The sequence below is a fragment of the Ptiloglossa arizonensis genome, chromosome 2 (genome assembly GCF_051014685.1).
Source record: "Ptiloglossa arizonensis isolate GNS036 chromosome 2, iyPtiAriz1_principal, whole genome shotgun sequence".
NCBI lineage: Eukaryota > Metazoa > Arthropoda > Insecta > Hymenoptera > Colletidae > Ptiloglossa > Ptiloglossa arizonensis.
In genome coordinates, this window is record NC_135049.1 from 19967065 (window position 1) to 19988384 (window position 21320).

At 39.6% G+C, this 21320-nt stretch overlaps 1 protein-coding gene across 13 annotated transcripts in view; it reads right to left on the minus strand.

Annotated features, from left to right (window-relative positions):
- Raskol (Ras GTPase-activating protein raskol) overlaps positions 1-21320 on the minus strand; it is a 381465-nt gene that overhangs the window by 99262 nt on the left and 260883 nt on the right. For 2 of the 13 annotated variants that reach the window (XM_076327827.1, XM_076327829.1), the window contains exon 1: positions 16978-19406. The exons of 9 other annotated variants lie outside the window; for them this stretch is intronic. In XM_076327827.1, the coding sequence (XP_076183942.1) occupies positions 16978-17854 (877 nt within the window). In that variant the 5' untranslated portion in view covers positions 17855-19406. Of the gene's footprint in view, positions 1-16977; positions 19407-21320 lie in introns of those variants that run through there. 2 more of the 13 variants (XM_076327826.1, XM_076327825.1) reach the window with 2 other exon arrangements.

The following is a 21320-nucleotide window of genomic DNA, read 5'->3' on the forward strand; positions in this document are numbered from 1 at the left end:
TTGGTATTTTTCAGAATGGAATTGAAAATTTTCAATACTTTCAAGAAGAATTGAAAGTAGAAAATTAAGGTACAGGGTTTTATGTTTTCGTTTTCAATTAATTGCTGCGGGACCGATAACACGTTTGTTATTTTTAAAATGAGAATTAAAATTCTTTGGTATTTTTCAGCGCGAAATTGAAAATTTCTGCTACTTTCAAGAAGAATTAAAAGTAGAAAAATAAGATATAGGATTTCATGCTGTTGCCGTTTATTTTTAAAATGAGAATTGAAAATCTTGGTATTTTTCAGAATTGAAAATTTCTGTTACTTTCGAAAAGAATTGAAAATAAAAAATTAAGATATAGGGTTTTATGTTTTCGTTTTCAATTAATTGCTGCGGGATCGATAACACGTTTGTTATTTTTAAAATGAGAATTAGAATTCTTTGGTATTTTTCAGAACGGATTTGAAAATTTCCGCTACTTTCAAGAAGAATTGAAAGTAGAAAATTGAGATACAGGGTTTCATGCTTTTGTTTCCAATTAATTGCTGCGGGACCGATAACACGTTTGTTATTTTTAAAATGAGAATTAAAATTCTTTGGTATTTTTCAGAACGAAATTGAAAATATCCGCTACTTTCAAGGAGAATTGAAAGTAGAAAATTAAATTACAGGCTTTTACTGTTTCGAGGAGTATCGTACGGTGGTAAAAGTTCCGTTGTAGGTGTAAATATGAAAATTTGAAGGTCAACTCAATACAAATTGACACGTATTAGAACGTTTAACTGTTGACACTACGATTGCAATGTAAATTGACGTTTAATTAATAACGTATTTCCTCGTGTCTTCGACTCTGATTCTTGGTACTGCTGTGATATTTCATTCTCGAATGGTTCTCGAGACGCTTGTAAAAAAAATTCGTCATTTTGCAAAGCAGTAAACCGTTTGAAAAAAATAAACTTGATCGATTCGAAGCTCCTTGTTAAAATCTCGACTCTCCATCCATTTTTCATTTTCCTTCCCTTCGAAAACAAAAAAATTGCACCGCGGCACTAAGAAACGACAAAAAATAAATTCTGCAAACGATAAAAAATCTTTGCGTTTAAATTAACGCTTCGAAACAAATATATATACAATACATATTTTCTTGAAATACGTACAAATAAATATACAAAGTTTAGAAAACCTATCATAAACAGTAACTGAGAAAAAAAATGTAATAAAAATCCTTCTCGGTAGGCTACCCCTCGAACGTTACGTCGACGCGATCAACGAAATTTGGCGGGAGAAAAATGAAATGGCTCTTCGTTCGATCTGTCCGGGCAATTAGGCGAATATACTGTACGCGAATTTTCTCGTTGTTCCAGTCCTCGCGCGCGAGTTAACACGCTCAATTCCGCTCTAGCCTCGCGGCAAATTGCCGTCTCAATTGATCCCGTCCTCGGCAGTCGGTGAGCTTAATGATTTCTGACTGCAGGAGGCCACGTGCACCGCCAGTTTTCCGAGTCCGCGCGAGCCCGTGCCCCCCACCCCCCTCCCCACCCGCGCTCCTCGACGTCTGATGTCACTTCCGGCAGCCCCATTGAACTCGATAAAATCGAGGAAGTTTCGTGGCGCTCGAGCGTGGGCGTAATCGAAACTGACCTCGCGTGCGGTTTCAGATTGATCGCTCGTGGAAATCGGGAGACCGGTTCGAAGTTGCGGCTCGTTGTACGAAAGTGAAATAAAATCGAAGCTGAACGTTAACCCGGGGAACCGGCCACCGGGACCCCGTGTTCCAAGTAACTAGACGCCTCGTTCCAAGTAACTAGACGCCTCGTTCGAAGTAACTAAACGCCTCGTTCGAAGTAACTGGACGACTCGTTCGAAGTAACTAGACGACTCGTTCGAAGTAACTAAACGCCTCGTTCGAAGTAACTAGACGCCTCGTTCCAAGTAAGTAGACGCCTCGTTCGAAGTAACTAGACGACTCGTTCGAAGTAACTAGACGCCTCGTTCCAAGTAAGTAGACGCCTCGTTCGAAGTAACTAGACGACTCGTTCGAAGTAACTAGACGCCTCGTTCATAGTAACTAGACGCCTCGTTCGAAGTAACTAGACGCCACACCGCTACTTTGTGAGGATTTTTGAATAATTCTCGAGCGGATGAACGTCGAACGGAAATTTCTCCGCGAACTGGCAATCGAGAAATTTGAAAAAGGATCGAGGATTTGAGAAGAGATGGTTCTAAGCTTTGTTATAGGTATTAACATAATTTCGATGCTTCGAATTTATTGAATCTTCGTAAAATATAGTAAAGAATAGAATATTAATGTAAAGTTGGAAGAAGGTAAGAAATTGACTAACTTTTTCGTTGATCTTGTACTCGGATGTACTCGTATCTTCTTTTATTCTTTATCGTATTTCCAGATCGAAATTTTGTTCTTTATTGTGGTGTAACGAGGAGGACCTGAATGATATTGTTTCGAGACGTTTGAAATATATGTAAGGATTTCATTTATATATTTGAAGTTTTAGTTTGCGCGCGATAACAGTTTACGTGATCGATATAGCACGCGTATCGAACAGTTAGTGTATTTTTATTGGAAACTCGGGTTTATAAATCGAACGCCGTTGTAGTTACAGTTAGAATTCCGTTACGCCGAAGGGGTTAACAAGTTTAAATATTTGCACCTTGGGAATTTAAACGAGCACTGTATTGTGAATGCGAATTAACATACTGTCCTTGTTAATGCTACAACTTTACTACATAGATCATTCTAACCGAAGAACCGGTGCGATATTTATTATTTTTCAACGTGTTGTATTATCGAACATGATTTTACTTTTAGCCAATTTCAGATCCGATATATTTAATTTCGATATGCAGATTGTGTAGATGACAGGACACTACTTTTTCTCGGTTCCTTATTTATATATTCCAATTAATTTCATCCCTGTGTTAGTTAACAGAATCAATATACTTTTTTAAATACAGTATCCTCCAAAGATGATCCTCCACATTTTGTATCAAAGCCTTTGGTCAAATTATTCAATCTATCTATTTTATCTACTATACAATCTACTATTTAATCTGCTTATTTAATTCTCTCAACGACTAAGATAAATATACAGTAGGACCTCTCGTATTCGAATACCAACACACGATTATTTACGCAACATATCCATCCTATTTAAAACCGTCAATTTTAATTCCTATTTCAATAAGTGAACTTTGATATCTGAAAAGCGATTATTATACTATCGGAACACCCTACTGTACAATCATTTTTACACTTTTAAATACACTTACACGTAATCGACAAAGTGAATTCGATCGACGTATCATATTCGTCTCTTACTCTCACCTGAACGATCCTTTTTCAACTCACTGTACCACGTCTCGATATCGCGCTTGCCCTCGTTGAAATCCCCGCTGATCCAATGAACTCTAACCCGGTGCGATCACGTACGAAAGAAAAATTGGCGCGAGCCCTTGTCTCGTTACGTGGATCGTTCCTGGCCCATTCAACGACACGATTCTCCGATGTTTATGCACGACTCGTTTCACAACAATAACGCGGAGGGACGCGTAAATTCGGGTTCGTTCGTAACCGTGTGTATTTAGGACCGCGTCGACCCTACCGGCGGAAGATGATTCGTCTTCGAACGCAAAAAAAAATAAAAAAAAATAAAAAAAGGAAATCCGACGACCGAGTTCAAACACGGTGACACCATTTTTCTTCTTCCGGAGACAAGAGAATGCGACAAGGTGATACAGAACGCACGTTTTGTTCTCGCGAAGTGAAAGCATCCAGAGTGTAACGGAGCGTGATAATTGCAGACGAAATTTAGGAAAAATTTGGGCCCATTTTCCACTCGACATCAGGAAGCGAAAATGAAAAACTATTTCGTTTAGAAGTGCGCGGGAAAATTTTTTCACTCTCAGGAATTTTTTATTTTCGATCTGTTGACCCTTTATCCGGTATATGTACGTCTTATTGTATTAATTATTGTAAAAATTAATTTAGATTTGTTGAATTATACTGAGAATAATCGAAGACTGCAAATGATTTAAAAATATAATACGATAAAAATATTAAAGTTGTATTGCTCGAAAGAAAGGTGTAAAACTTGGAGAAAATTCTAGTTCGATATCTCTTATTAAAAGTATGAATTTTTAACGAATTTATTTTCCAATTTTTCTCTCTTGCAGAAATAAAATAACGGAATGAATTATTACAGTAGTAAGTGAAAGTGATCGTCAGAAGAAGATTAGAATCACTTATTTAAACGATGCGTATAATATTTCGTTTTACTTACCATTCTATTATCATATGCTATTCTCATTTTCCATTTTATTATTTACATAACTCTGAATTTACCATTTCACTCGCAATGTGTTTTACACACGGCGAATAATAAACGGGTTAAAAGGTTGACGAACTTCTACACTGTTTACGCAAACAAATGGTTCGCTCTGAGAGACGAGAGTGGGCCGACGATAGTTATTTATCGCGACACATTTTTTCTGTCGCTCGACGCTCTTCTTAAATCATGTGTTTCGCATGGAAGCGTTCCACCAAGTTCAATGCAAACTAACAGAAATGACGCAAGACTTTCAATCAATCGTTTAACAATATTGTATCGCACGATACGATACAACTTTTATTTTAATACATACGAATGGAAATGAATGTTTATCGTGCAACATTTTCAAATAACAAATTAGACACTGAGATTCCACGAGTACTGTTTGAACAACTCGTACGGTATTTATTATCTTTGCGAGACAATTTTTATTTCGATACGTACCCAGATATAGAACACTATTCGTGCAATATTTCAACGTAATAAATTTGACATCTTCGTAGATATCGTTTCAACGATTACCTTCTAGATAAAACGTTTCATTTGATATTAATTATTTTACAAAGTTTCGTACGCTTGGGTATGTTACGTGCATAATTTTGTGAGCAACATTCAACGATCGTGGGACGAGCAACGTTGGCGATACTCCGATACCTTTCTTTAAAAGACCACGCCTTCTTTTCGAACGAATTCAAAGGCCTTTTGTCTGCCTTTTCGGTTTTCAACTCCTATCGATCTCTTCGAATGTAAAGTATCGTACAGTACACTTTTCAAATATCACACGGATGATTTATACTTGTATACATTTCGTTAACCTTGAATTTATAATACAGTACTCCCGTGTCTCCCGTTATATTTTATGCTCCATTCGAGAATTTTTACTGCTTCGAGGTTTGCTTCGTAGAATTGTTTTTTACCCACAACTGCTCGCGTATAGTTATTCGTAACTATACTTTCATTATAAATGAATAAATTCCTTTCTCAAATATCTATTCTCACGTTTATTACTACACGATTTCCATCCATAATAAATCCGATCTTCTTCGTTCCATTCAACACGAATATTCATTCATCCAAGAAACCGATCTCTACAATCGTATCAAACTACTTTCCATGCACGTCGGTATACAGAACAAAAGACTATTTATACACAAGTTTGTAACTTTGTTATTAGAATACGCAATTGTTTCCAGTAATCGACCCACTGAAACGTTTCTGTTCTTCTTATACGGACAATATGTAACAAAACGAAAACGAAAACAACTTTCGCACCGACCCAGTAAAACTTTACGTCCGCGAACTAATGCCGAGCAACATGATCGATAAGATCAACGGTAACGGTGAAACGCATTTTACCGAGCGAAAGTCGGTAAAAATGATGGAAAATACGAAATAATAGGTTGGCACTGTTTTAAATACGTTCTGTCCGCCAAATGTTATTACTGTCGGTTCTCACGCACACCGGGCCGCAGGGCAAAAAGAAAGAAATCCGTTCACTTCGTAATTGCAATGCCGCCTGTTAGAATGGCATCGTTTCAAAAGCAACAATTCTACGCGGGAAAATATTATTGCTTCTCACGGTAATTCCCAGTAACTCGTATTCCTCCGTAAAAGTCGAACATTATCGAGCAAACATTGACATTCGTATTAATAGTAACCGCAACGATACTCTTGCGTAAGTTTCGATTTTCTTTCGTCGCGTTTCAACTTTGTAACGAAAATTCGGTAAATAATCGCGAGAAATGAAATAAGAAATGAAATCGAGGTCCTATTTAGTACCATGAAAACTTTTTCATACTCTATCAACACCTAACGACTCTACTCTAATTAGAGGAGAGAGTCTACGTACATTTTCATACTTTCAATTAAATTACGTCTAATTTTTATTCGCTTCTTTTTCAACGTGAAATTCACACTATTTAAATTCGTTGCTTCTCGTCAATCATCGTCAGCTGGTAAAATTTGTAAAAATTTGCAAAATTTTACGATGAAACCATCGTTTAAAGATATTTAAATATAATCGAGCAATCAAGATTACACTTGTTCATTGCTCGAACGAGCAACGTTTAAAAATTTACTCGTTCCTTATTCGATGCTTAAAAATGGTATTCATTTAGGTCTAGACGTTGATCGTACACGCGCAGAGGTTTGAAAAGGTTTGAAAACTTGAAAACTTGAAAACTTGAAAACTTGAAAATTTCAAATTTGAGAACTTGAAAATTTGAAACTTGAAAACTTGAAAGTTTGAAACTTGAGAACTTGAAAATTTGAAACTTGAGAACTTGAAAATTTGAAACTTGAAAACTTGAAAATTTGAAACTTCAAACTTGAAAACTTGAAAATTTGAAACTTCAAACTTGAAAACTTAAAAATTTGAAACTTTGAAACTTGAAAACTTGAAAATTGGAAACTTGAGAACTTGGAAATTTGGAACTTGAAAATTTGAAACTTGAAAACTTGAAAATTTGAAACTTTGAAAACTTGAAAACTTGAAAATTTGAAACTTGAAACTTGAAACTTGAAAATTTGAAACTTTGAAACTTGAAAACTTGAAAACTTGAAAATTGGAAACTTGAGAACTTGGAAATTTGGAACTTGAAAACTTGAAAACTTGAAAATTTGAAACTTTGAAAACTTGAAAATTTGAAACTTTGAAGCATCAATCGAAGATCGAGACGCGACAGGCACGTTCGAATGTTCCAATCGACGAAACTCTCGCTGGAAAACCGCTCGTGAGAAAGCGAAGTCGCGAAGTGTAAAGTTTGAAACTTCGAAAGTTTGAAGCATCGATCGAAGATCGAGACGCGGTTTACGGGCAGGCTTCGTTCGAATGTTCCGATCGACGAAACTCTCGCTGGAAAACCGATCGTGAGAAAGCGAAGTCGCGAAGTGTAATGGCCGTCTCCTCTGCATAGAATCGAAGACCGCCGTGAAATCCGCTGGGAATAAATTTCCGGCGTATTCTCACGTTCGACCATTCGCGGAAGGACGCGATTTCCTGCTCGTGGATTTGATTCATTCTATCCACAGGACCACGAGAGATCCCGCCGTAATACGTGGCTCGATGCCACTCGTTGGATCTCGATGGAAATGATAAACAAATTCCATCATGGAACTACCGTTAACTGGAAATCCTGGCTTTTTAGATCGGCTCGTTTCGAGAAATCGTTTCGCTCGATCCCTCGACGATGATCCGTTTTCTTATTAACGGGAACAAAGTGCCTACGTAGAGGCTCGTGGATGTTACGACACGCGAAACTGTTATTTAGAATTTACGTGGAACGTTTCAGATTTCTTACGAAGAGTGAGAAACAAAAAGGCAAAAGAAAAAAAAAATATTTGTCTTCTTCGTCGAACGAATCGACGTAATCGCGTTTCGAATACAACGTCCAATCCCTCGGGGAGCGATATCGATTCGTGACGCGTGTATTGTGTAAATAAATAAATATATATATATATATATATATATATATATATATATATATATATATATATATATATTCGCAAGTGTGTGCACGAATATACGATGTGTCTCTGAAAAGTCCATGGAATAAAAAATGAACGAAAATCGACGATATTGATTTATATATCGTCCAAGTAATTTTATCGCAATATTGTTTCTTGTATAAGAGTAAACTAAATCTCGAGGTACGTAATTTGTTCCCATAAGTGTACTTTCATCTTCTCGAGCTACATAAATTTTACTACATTTTTGTACTTTGTAGTCATCTCGAACTACACAGGTGATTTACCACAGCTGTACTTTTTAATCTTCTCGAGCCACACAATTTTTTACCATAACTAAACTGATTAATCTCCTCGAGTTACAAAATGTTTTACCACAAATATCCCTTTTAATCTCTTCGAACGATGCAATTTCTCCTTAATACCTCGAACCATCCTATTGTAATCCTCGTCGGGAAATTATAAACACTCTATGGAGGATAAAAACCATATTGGTCTGATTTTTTCCTTAAATCGAGAAACGAAAGGTTTCGTTCGCGTAGTATTAATTAAATTTAAATTCCACAAGCTTGCTTCGCCATTGTACGGTACGGAATGTCGATCACGAGTTATAAACAGTTGAAATCGAGATAAGTCTTTCGCGTTCCTTGTATTTACACACGTGTCTGTGTTTCCAGAAACTTGACTTTGGCTCGGCTATCGTACTCGTATCACAATCACTAGTAATAAGCATTTATTTATGTATAACGATACATAACGATGTATCTTCGGGTAATCTTAACTTATGTATTCCATTTCTTGCTTTGTACTGTTAGTATGCACATCAATGTGCATGCTGCTAATAACCCTGTACTGGGTTCATAGCGTAAATAAAAAAAAAAATTTCCAACGAGTAGAGCAAAACACGTTCTACGATCGTTACGGACAATCACGTGCCAATATGAATATTTTCGGTTGGAATTTTTAACAGAGAATCTCACGAACGTGTACCGTTGTTGTGTTCTTAAAGATCACGTCGGTATATCGATTGTTAAGCACGATCGGCCGGAATTAAGTAACGTCCACGGTCATTTCGAAATCATTTCATAACGAGAGACCTACATTCAACCGCTCGGTTTGAAATTGTTTCATTCTCGGTGTACGTTTCATCCGCTTTGCGCCGAGTGTTCGCAATTAGAGTACAATTACCGACAACGAGAACGAGATCCTGAAGTTCTTTTCCCCTCGTTACCGCAAACAATTAATACAACAAGCGTTGCTCTATTATTTCACTGCCAACAATGACTTAGTTAACATTTTCTCGGCCCCCTGTCGTCCGAAACACGCACATTTCCGAAATTGTACAACGAATATAATTTATCCAGACGATCAAATATCTCGTTATCATTGCATTTACAAATCTCTGTCAGTTTCAATTCGTACGTTTGTATTTGTTACTTCTTTGCATTTGTAGGCTGTTTATACTCGCTAAGAGAAGAATTTGGTCACTGGATTAGTGTAGGAATGTATGTTTTTTTTTTTTCAATTATTTTTTGATATTGATACTTGGAGCAAAAAATAATTTAGATATTATGAAAAGTTTTTCCTCGCGAGGCTCTGTCTAACTTTGAGTCATTTTCGGAATTAAGATTGCACCTCGAATGTATTCTAAAGGGAAAGAAAAATTTTATTTTATATTATTTCTAATTTGGATATTAAGAAAAGTTTTTTTTCTTTGTTAAGGATACGGTTCTATCGAACTTTGATCAATTTTCGGAACTGAGATTGTGCATAGGAAGGGAATCCAATTCGTCCAATGGATCGAACGTTAATCGACCTTGTTTACATTTACTCCATCGATGGTGTTATATTTTTCTAAACCCAAGAGTGTTCCATTCTCCCTCAAACACATAACAGTGTTTACACGATTCAACTTCCACGAAAAGCTTCAGACTTACTCATAGTTATCCATTACTATCCTAACAAAAAATACAGCTCCGTGTTTTATCCATTATCTTCTTCGAGCAGATCGAGTGTCTTCGATCAGAAATCAGTCAATTATTTTAAGAAACCCAACACGAAGAAAACAAAAAATTTCAATCGATCAAAATCAATAAACTGTCCTATCTTCACCACAAAATATTTCATTCTACAATAAAAAATTCAAATTCGAAGAGTAACGAGCAAGTTATTTGTATCTCTCCTCGCTCGAGCCTTTCCATCAAAATAAAAATCCTTCTCCCCAACTTTCGACTAGTAGTGTACACCCAAGGGCGAGCGCGATAAGAAACACGCGTGAAGAAAACAAATTTAATTTCTCAGTATTGAAAAAGAAGTTAAAAAACAAGAAAGAAAGAAGAAAAAAATAATCGTCCACGCCCCGTGGAAGTATTACAGACTCGATCGAAGCGCACCAGACACGCATGCCCGATTTTCCCTAAAAGCGCCATAAGGTCAACACTCGATATCGCTCGATATTGCTTCTCGAGCCATATTGCGCCAATATCGCCAGATAAGTTACGCTCGATCTCGACCGAGTCGTTTATCTGTCCCGATTTCCTCTCTTTTTTTTTCTCTCCCCCCGAGTCGTACCCCACCGTGTGCCCCACGAGGCGAATTCAATTTTTCACGAGTTCCTTTTTCACATTTCCGTGGAAACGTGGAAACTCTGCGCAGCGAACGAGCGCTTAATGGATCAAGCTCCACGTTCCCCTCTTCTCTGTGAAAAATCGCGATGACATCACGGTTCGCAGCTCCATCGCGATCCCACGGAACGAAAATCGTTGCTTTTACTGTTCTCGTTTCTTTTTTCATTCTTTTTCCCTTTCTTTTTTTTTCTTCTTCTTCTTTCGCTCCCTTTGATACGAGCGCGCGAGCGTGTGTGCGCGTCCTTTTTTTTTTCCAGGCCTTTACAAATCGTTCGCGGACAATGATCGAGGGATTACGAGGAACGAGAACAGTTCCACGTCATTTCTGCCCCGCTCTAATGATCCGGGCGTACGACCAGCGTGAACGCGCTCGCGCGTAAGCAGAGAGGACGTGAGCACCGCTCGTATGAATATTTCAGAGCTCGGCGGATGTCTACGACACGCTTTTGTTCGATTGATAAATTCCTTTCTTTTACGGGAAGGATCGTTGAACGGGGCACTAAACGCGATAGACCCGATTGTCAAACGGCGAGACGAAAAATACTCGTTTAACGATGAGAGTCGAATTCGAATTGAGAGAACATTTTTTTTTTCCGGCGAGTAAAATTTTCTTCGTCGAAGAGAAAATTGTAGATTTTATTCGTTGGTCTGAATTTGTATTTAGCTGTATATTTCGACCGTTCCTGATTTAAAGTTTTATGTGGAGTTTGGTCGAATTTTTTTGAATTCTAATAATTCTTTATAATTTATACGAGATGCGGAATGTTTGGTTCTCGGAAGGAATTTTCTTGGGCAGAATAATATGTAGTATAATGTTAACTATTGGTATTAATGTATATGTAGTATTTTGTCAAAGGAAATTTTATATAGTACCGTATTTTATATATATCTTTTGACAAAGAAATGTACAATTATTATATCTATAAAAAGTTGAATATACTAAATACGTCGAAATTATTATTCCCAAGTATGTCCAATATATTATTTTTTATACAACTGACGAACGAAACGAAACAGACCTATTGTATACATCATATTTTTTATCCGAAATGATCTAAACACGCAAGCAAAGTTTTTCGAATACCCTGTATAAGAAACCATTATACAATATTCACCGATTAAACAATCCACAGGTCATACACATACCTGCAAAGACCAAGCGAGCATCATTTACAATTATCAACATTTCCGGGTTCCCATTTCGGAAGAAAAGCAATTTCAGAAGAAACATTATGCACACGTCGAGTAAGGCTGCGCGAGAAAATTAGAAAACGCGTACGCGTCGAGACACGAGAGTGAATAAAAAGTTAGTTACGGAGTTGCTGGGTGAAAAAGAAAAATAAATGGTAAACGCTGTTAGGAAATTTTCGTCGTGCCTTAACAGGTGTTACCAGCGATGTGCGCGCTACAGAAGATCGAAATACGTTTAATTAAAAATTACTCACGATGCACGAAGAATTTCGATAATTGGTAAAAATTCAACGTTCGATAAGAACGAGAATTATCCAAAGATCACGCGTTTCGCTCGGAAAAGTTGCCCGAAGGGTTAAAGGGCTAAGTGAAATCGAGCGAGTGATCGTTAAATGCTCTTTCGAATACACCAGTCGAGCGTGTAACGAGCGTTAATTATTTGCTTCCGGACGTAAATGAGTCTCAAGGCATGTCGGGGTTCTCTCTTTCTAAGAATTTAACGCGCACTTTGCTAAACGATTGAAACAACTTTTGCGCGTATGAACGAATTTTGGTGGATAATTCCCGAGATCGCGAAAGAAACGTTGCTTTACGCGTTTAATTGACCAATACGCGAAAATTTGTCGGTTTATCCGCGATTCGACCGAGCGCGCAGCTACACGATAAATCGATTGTTTCGTTTTGTTAGCACGTGGAACTTGTTTCGCTCTGATAAGTTTATGAATCACGCAGTCCCAAACAAGCTCGAGTTCGAACACATTTGCAAATGGTGCACGTGTGTACGTGCACGAATTTCGAAAGCCGAGGAAACCCACTGCGACCAATGATTCAGTTTTCCAACGGATCTCGAACTTTCCAAGTACGCGAGAATTTGCAAATTTTTCAAGCTACACTCAGAGAAGGAACAACGATTATTTATGAAACTTTTCGCACACAGACGGAGCATTGGAAAATATTTAAAATGTATCTTTTCTGTACGGTTCGATATCAAGGGGAGAAAAGTACCCTCAAAATTATGGATTACTTGAAAATAATAATGAGGATTAAAAAAAATACCAAGAATGACAAACATTCCATTTTTCACGAGCACTCGTAAAATCTGAATAGCAATTGGCTTTTTTATAAGTATCCAATAGGCCACACTGGCGACACCTATGACTCGATAAAATTACAATTAAGCCCTTGTGATTGTTCCTTATAAGCTAAACTTTTTCATATTGAACGTGTGTATCGGTGCTAATAACTTAAACGTTCAAACAAATAGATATTCCGTCCACGATTTTGGGGGTAGTTTTCACCCCTCGAATACGAACATCAATCGCTAAAAAAGACACAAGTCCAACATTTTTCAATTTTCTGCCTACGTGTTAAATTTCAAACAAATTGGAAACTCTCGATGGACTGAATTTCAGAGCGCTCAAAAGAGACTCGAATTTCGTTACATAGCACGCAGGAACATTTCGGTATTAAATTTACGAACCATATGCAAAACGTTTTGCCTACCCAAGCGAACGTACCGATAAAAAGTAACGATTCGTTCGGTGTTGGCTAAAATTCTCGATTGATATGTTTCTAAAAAAGAAAAAAAAAGGAAAAAAAAACTACAAAATCGAAGCGTCGAAAATCACGACGAAGCATCGAATAGAACCGAAGGGCTGAAGGGAGCAAGGGTACTCTCGTAAATCAAGTTCAGGAAGCGATCGAAATTCGCGATTTCACCGACGAATTCATCGGTCCCGTTAGGCGGTCAGAAATTGCACGAGCGAGCGAACAGGAGCTTTTTTTTTATTTCTTTTTCGACCCGCTGAGGGCCACCTTAATTAAGGACGGACGATTACGGACCCTGGGCGAGACCCTATCACCTGTTCCTTCGAAGAAATTCGCGTTATTCCTGCCACGTAGTTGCAAGTAACGCTTCACTTTCTTCTTTCTTCTTTCGCCGATCGTGTCTTGAGTGATGATGAGACCGGAGCCCCTCGGAGTTATTTTAACCCCTTCGAAGATACCGATGCATACGTTTAGTTCGTAATTCACGATTAAATTCACGAATTTTTTTACGACCAACCAACATTTCATCCTCCCAACGCGCTCTTATTTGCAGGAATTTTTTAACAGGCCCTCGTTATTTGTTCGGAACGAACCTGCGTTCAATATCGAAGATACATAATTAAAAAAGAAAGTTTACTTTCAAATTATCTTACGCGAAGACAACAAACAAATCGAAAAAGTATAGATGTGTATTTCTATTTAAATTTTTACAAGATAATCGAGCATCGCGAAGAGGACCAATATTCAAATGGAAATTCCGAATAGATACTTCCAAGAGTATATATATTTAATACTGTGATACGAAAGATCGAAAGACTTCAATATTCACTTGCTTGAAAAATAATACAAACTCGCTCCGTTCGTCCGAAAGTTTCTTACGCCGAGTAATCCAGGTATAATTCGATTCAATTTTCTCCCGACACAACAAAACTGATACAATGATTGGTAACTATCGCACGCAGAGCTAGCAAGGTTCCCTCTCGACCCAGCTATAGTTCGATCCCCTGGGTGTCTCATCCTAACCGCACCGATACTTGAAAAGTTTCGATGCAATTTACATATCCGGTTCGTATGGTTCTTCATAGAAACTAGTCGAGGATTCGTTACGCGCAACATAGAACTATCTTTATGTATCATGGGAAATGACAAGGATTTTCGCTCGAGCTGCCGCAAACAAAGCGAACTTATTCTCGCGTTAAAGTCACACCTAATGGAGAGACTCCATCCAGGCCCGTAGCTAATTGAATTTCACGCAGAATTAAGTTTAATTGATCGCGCCGCCCGTAATAAGACCCTGACTCGCAATGCTAAATATTTATAAACCGCTTGACGTAACGGGACCGAGGGGTGACAAGGTTAACGAAGGTCTTAGGGAAGCATACCTTTAATTAGAGGGCATTTTGTTCTTCGTCGCGACGTCGTAGCCCTGGATCGGGGCTTCCTGCGTTCGAGGAGCTCGTGTTTATCGAGGACCTGCGCTAAGAACACGGAGGACCCACTTATGCAGCAGCCTGCTTCAACCACCTGCCGCCTTAGGGTTCCAAAGAAAAAGCCCGCCACGATTGTAGGTTCCCTCTGTCGAACATTCGTGCGACCCTACGGTGACCCTTTGCTCTTTTCTTTTGAATATCGAACGCCTGGAACGTTCGGCTACCGAGTATCGTTGTCAGAGATGGACGAAATTACTATTTCTTTTTTCTTCTTTTTAATTTTAAATCCCCCTTTCGAGTGTCAGAGACCATATTCGCGAGTAAATGCGCAATAAATCAAACCTTTGGAACGTTCAACCTTTGAGTATCGTTGTCAGTGATGGAGGAAATTTCTATTTTTAAAAAGTTTTTTTTTTTTTTTTTAATTTTAAATTCCTTTTCGAGTATCAGAGACCATATTCGCGAGTAAATAAGCAATAAATAAAATATTTAGAACGTTCGGATCACGAGTACTGAATTAAAGATGAACAAAATTTCTATTTTTCTTTTTCTTTTTTTTTTTAAATTTCAAATACCCCTTTCGAGTATCAAAGACCACATTCGCGAGTACATACGCAATAAATCAAACCTTTACAACGTTCAACCTTTGAGTACCGTTGTCAGAGATGGATGAAATTTCTATTTTTTCTTGTTTTTTAATTTCAAATACCCCTTTCGAGTATCAAAGACCACATTCGCGAGTACATACGCAGTAAATGAAACATGTAGAACGCTCAGATCACGAGTACTGTTGTTAAAGATGAACGGAATTTCTATTTCTCTTTTTCTTTCTTTTTAAATTTCAAATACCCCTTTCGAGTATCAGCGACCACGTTCGCGAGTAAATGAGCAATAAATCGACTCGAAGATTAACCGTTGAATCGGTCAGTTACACGAGGTTCATGATTCCTGTTTCTTTGAGAAATTGTAGTGTTTCGCTGCACGATTCCACGCCGTTAAGTTCCTGGTTGGTTAAGTTTCCTTCGTTCGAATAACAGGTACGAAAACAACGCGCAGCTGAATAAATTTTGATCTTTTCACCGTGAAATACAATCTTTGTTTGCATTCGACCGATAACGGAGAAAAAAAAACCTCTTCTATCCGTTAGATGTGATTCTCAGCCGGATAAGAATTTTGCCCATTTTTCGGTTAGCGAATGTGTTCGACACCTGAGACTATGGAAGTTTGGAAGTTTGAAAGTTTCGAGAGGTAGTTCGTGTGTCATAATGACGTATGAAATAATGGAAGATCGATGTTTGATCGAGCGTTGTTCGTGAAGAGACTCGAAAGTCTCCTTGGTACTCGACGAACTTAAAAGTATATACTCGACCGTGTGAAAATATATTGGGTTGTTCGAAAAGTAATTTGTTTTTTTTTTGTGAAAATGAAACACGATTTTTTTCGAGTGTATAAACATTTTATTAAATTATATATTCTCCATTTTAAAAAACGAAATTACTTTTCAAACCCAATATATACTTTCTCTATACTTTACCGAATATTCTATTTGTTTCACCACATGAATCATTTCATGTATCGTTAACTCTTTTTAATCCTTCGATTAAAAAGTAGTCTTTGTTACCATGAAACGTTTGGCTCATTTATGCCTCAAGAATTACAATAGTGGTGGTCTGAAATATCGAAAACCTCGTTTCTTATATATAGTTTTATATATATACAAAGATATTTTCAATGGAAATCTATTATTGCAACTTACTTCACTGGAATACATTGTTTCTTAGAAATGAAAACTGATCCAAAGATAAATAGCACGAACGGATCAGCTACACTGCGTCACACCGATTGCAAATGCAAATAGAATGTTATGCACAGAACGTACTACCTCTAATACATTTTTCTTAATAAAATTGATAAGTTTTCGACATCTCGGACCGCCATCTTTGAAACCACTTCCCTCTCCGTGGTGCCAACAATTGCGTGGCAAAAACTATCAAAAAACTACTATCAGAAAAATAGATAAATATTCGAGTATAATTCGACTCTAAAAATATAACCAATCGAGAAAATCGAAAGTAACGAAGGACTCGTCGAAGATCCTGTACAAACACTTCTGTACAGTACTACAAACAAACAAGGTCGAACGTATCGTTCCAATATTATTAAATATACTATCGAGGCAACACGGTGCCAGAGCGTACGAAAACAACGATCGTATGAAATACAATCCTAACCTATGCGTACTTGCCCGTTTGAAATCCATTTCTCGTTACGACTTTCCATTAATTACGAAACGAGTAAAAAAATCCAAGCGAACGTTACTTCGTACGCTTGCGTAACACGAACTAAAAAAGAAAAGAAAAAAAAAACAAAAAGGTACAACGTTACCTGAATGTATCCCAGCGTCCGCGTCGGCGTCCTCGAACACAGAGGACTCGGTGCCCTCGTCGTTGTCCGCGACAGAATCGTCGGGCGTCGTCTCGTCGTCTTTCGACTTCTCGCTACCGGAACGATGATGATTCTCGTTTCTAGCGGGTGCGGCGGTGGTCGTGGTCGTGGTCGTGGTCGTCGCGACGGCACACGGGCTGTCGACCGACGCGTGCCTGCCCGCCACCTTCACCAGAGTACTTGTGCTCCTGGCCAGTTTGGTGCTGTGCGTCCTCCGTATCAACAAGTTGGTGAACGTGGTGTTCCCGTTCTGTTTGGTGTTCCTGGCCTCGGTGGCACCGTTCCTTGCCGTCCCGTTCGTCTTCGATTCGTGAACCTTCGCCGTGGAACGTTTCTCCGTTTCCTTCTTCTTCGAATCGTCATCCTCGACTTCGAAACACGCTATGGTGTTGTTCAGTCGGCTGTCCTTTCTACCGGCGTCCTTCCTACCGGTGAACCGGCTCTGGAATCTCTCGATGGTCTTGAACGACCTGGTCCTCTCGACCTTCTTCCTCTGCTCGGACCCGTTCCCGACCTGCTCGCTCTTGGGCGTCTCGAAGATCTTCGTCAGGGACTGCACCTTGCCCCGGGACTCCGGGAACGACTCGTCCGTTCTCTTCCCGCTCGAGATCGACTCGTTGTTGCTCAATGTGCGCGTGAGAATGACGTTCGGCACCGTTTTCGAGGTACTGATCGGGAACGTGTTACTGGCGAACTTGTCCGGCTCGGTGCCGATCGTTTTCGGTATCTTCGACGGTTGACGCGACTCGCCGTCCAACGACACGTAAAACGTCGATCTCCGTTTCGGGGACTCCTCGGGATTCTCTGTATTCAACATGTCTACGCCGGTGACTCGAACCACATGTCACGATTTTATCACGGTTGACGATCGCGGCGATGGACGCTCGTCGATCGTTCCATGGAGATCGTTTCGATTCGAAACGGGCGCTGTCGCACGGGAAAGCCCGGTCGTTGGACCCCGAACTGGTAAAATTCGTTTCCAATAATAGACGACGAATAAAACGCCACGGCGGGATCTATTTGCGAGAGTTTACGCACGGTGGAATACAAATTTCGTTCCGCGGTGGTGTTGTTCCGTTTCCGTGGGGGGTTTGGAAAAATTACTCGTTCGATATTTTCATACGTGTAATAAGAAGCGTGCCCATCTCGCTCGCGTACGCACCCCCCCACGGTCGCATCGAACGCTCGTAAGACGTGACACGGTCCCCCTCCGCACCGCTCCGTTCGTACGTAGTAGACGACAAGTTATCCCGAACGCAGCATGCGTTTCTTCCTGGTCCAGCGGTCGGAGTTTCCACAAATTCACCGTACGGTTCCGTCTCGGCGGCGTGGCGAGCGAGAGAGAAAGGCTCCCAAGGGCCAGGAACGCGCCAGTTATCGAGGGGCTCCCGAGCACCGAATTTCTTGCTCGGCCGATTCCTCTAAATATAGACGGGGCGAGACGTATCGCGCCGCTCGTTCGTTCGTTCGCTCGCTCGCTCGCTCGCTCGCTGGAACACGTGTATCGAGAAAAACAAATACGGTCACCCTCGCCCGGGATACGCGGAACGTCAGTGTAGGTAGATAGCGCGAACTGTTTTCCTTTCTTGCCACGGAGCGCAATGTTTTCACTCGACTATCGTCCCGTTGACCTCCGTCGAACGATCGATTTCGCGGAATCACGAGCCACGCCGTGTGTTACGCGCGACCGATCCACGAAATTCCATCGCGAACGGATCGCGACGCGGTTTATCGCGCGACACCTGTTAATCACCGGGGTTGGTTTCCTCGTTTTCCCTCGGTCGACGTTCACCACGGTTTGCGAACATTCACCCGAAACGACGTTAACACCACAAGCGAGGTTCACAACAATCGGGCGCACAGAGTAGTCAAGGACGAAGAAAAAAGGTCCCCAGGAATGCACGGAATACCATTAACCTACACGAACGTACCGAAGATCCATGCACTCGCGGCTACGCTACAACGTTCGTCGCCTCGTAGAGATACGTGCACACGGTGTCTGTGTTACGACTGCAACACAGAACGACGAAACTTCGACTCGAGACCACCGCGTTTACGTCGATCGCGCGGAACGCGTCGAATCACGATCGAACGTCGCGCTGGAAGGGACTCGCGAGATGTTTCCTCGTCGGGCACGAGGTACGAAGAAAAGTAAAAGGGTCTGAGTCACCACCACGACGACGACGACGACGACGACAACAGGATCGAGCTGTCCCGTGCTACGACGAAACCGTCACCGCACCCGAGGAATGCGCGCGAACCGTTGAGACGAACAGCCAGCATCACGCGTTTCTTTTACCAAGGACGGTGGTGGCACTCGTTTTTCGAAGAACACGCACGCCGCGAGAAACGTGAAACGAGCAGCGGCGTTACACGATCGTCCGCACGGCAGACGGGCTCACGACTATCTGTTCGGGCCTGTGTCGAGCGTCACTGGCAGCGCCCCTGGCGACCGTTTCGGGCAACACTCGAGACTACTCGCCACTACGGAGGAGATCGAGCGTTGGGACGAGATCGAACGTGTGGACGCGGTATTCCCGACGTTTTCTTTATTTTCTCGTAATATCGTTACGTTATTATCCCGATTTCATTTTCTCGCTCGTTGCGCACACTTTGAGATTACTTCCAATTCGGTCTTATTAATTCCCAATAATGTAAGGAAACTTGATACCAACGAACACGTTTGTAACGGAGTCTCGGGCGATTTAGACAATTTTCTCGTTAGAATTATCAGTCGCTGTATCAATTATCTATTTTTATTCATTCTCAATAGTTCGATGAAAAGATGCGTTTAAACACGATGAATGGTAAAAAGAAAAACTACGATTACACATCTTAATCACACCTCGAAGGAAATACTGTATTTTTTTTTTTAATTCACTGCAATTGTAATAATTGGAAAATTGTAATATTGATTCTAAACTGATCCTGTGGAGTAGGATTTCCTATCCCAATTGCCTTGACATTTTTTTTTTTTAGGAAGATCGGAACACGTATTTTGTATGCGAGTAAAATTCAAAATCAACGACACGAAAGATAGTTAAGATTGTACGGAACGTTGTATGATAACTATTTATGCATTCATGATGTCGATGGTAAAGATCAAGCCTATATACTTTACTGCATATATGTATTTTATCGGTTGGTATAATGGATCCTATTCGAAAGTATTTGAATGTTATACCCATTTAGTCTACGACCAACTGACCCTGTGGCCTATTCGTTTCTACGCTGAAGTCACCGACGAACTCGACAGTATAATCTAGATTATCTTTGAACGTTTACTCTATATATTCGGGAATGATACCAACTTCTATATACGGAGTGCAGTATGCAGTGGCATTATGCATGCAGCATGGAAACAATAGCTGAATATGAAATCCGTCAATAATGATATTTTTAATATTATTAATACATTGAACTTTGGTATTGCGCAGTTTGTTTAACGATGAGAGAACATCGACTCTTTTGTACATAAGCAATAAAAGAAAATGAAAGAAAATCTGTTGCACAATTATTTTCAAAATGCATAATTTTTAAGCAAATATTAAGTAAAATGTCCAACTTATATCTGTGCAATGTTGTTTCGAAAGTAACCGCTCGTAGTATAAATTTTTTATAATAATCTTCAACCAATAGGGTAAGATACTTATTACGTAACTGGTATGGTAGGATCGAGTTATTTTGATCTCGAGAAAAAAAAAAAAATTGAAGAAATGCACGCTTTGCATAACTATAAAATGTCACTTCACACTTGCATAGATTAACTTGTTATAACTGTGTCGTGAACGCAGAAAGCTGTCAATAAAAGTAGACTTGTCAATAAAAGATTTGTCGTTTATGTATGAATAAAAAAAAATAAAAGTATTTGAAAAATAAATTTACACTGTTTTTTATTATATAAAACACACTGACCAAAGATGCACCGTACCGCATATTTACGAACGCACTTTTTCAATTTGGAATACGATCGATCTAGACTTTGATCTCACTTTTACAATTGTCACCTTATTTAGCTGTTGAGTCGATAGGAACAGATTGGACTCGAGCTCATCCTTATTGGAGTGCATTACTTTCGAAGCTTCCATTTAGGCAAGGTTACGTGGATGCCATTCTTCGAACCGTATCACTATACAAGAATCTAATTCCGAATGCGATTTATGTGGATGAAAGTCATGGCACGCACGAGGTGTCCATACTGTGTATCAATTACTGCTCGATAGTTACGTTTGTCTGACAGCGTTTAGAAGCTGTGGTTTCGTTCAATACCATTCTATATACAG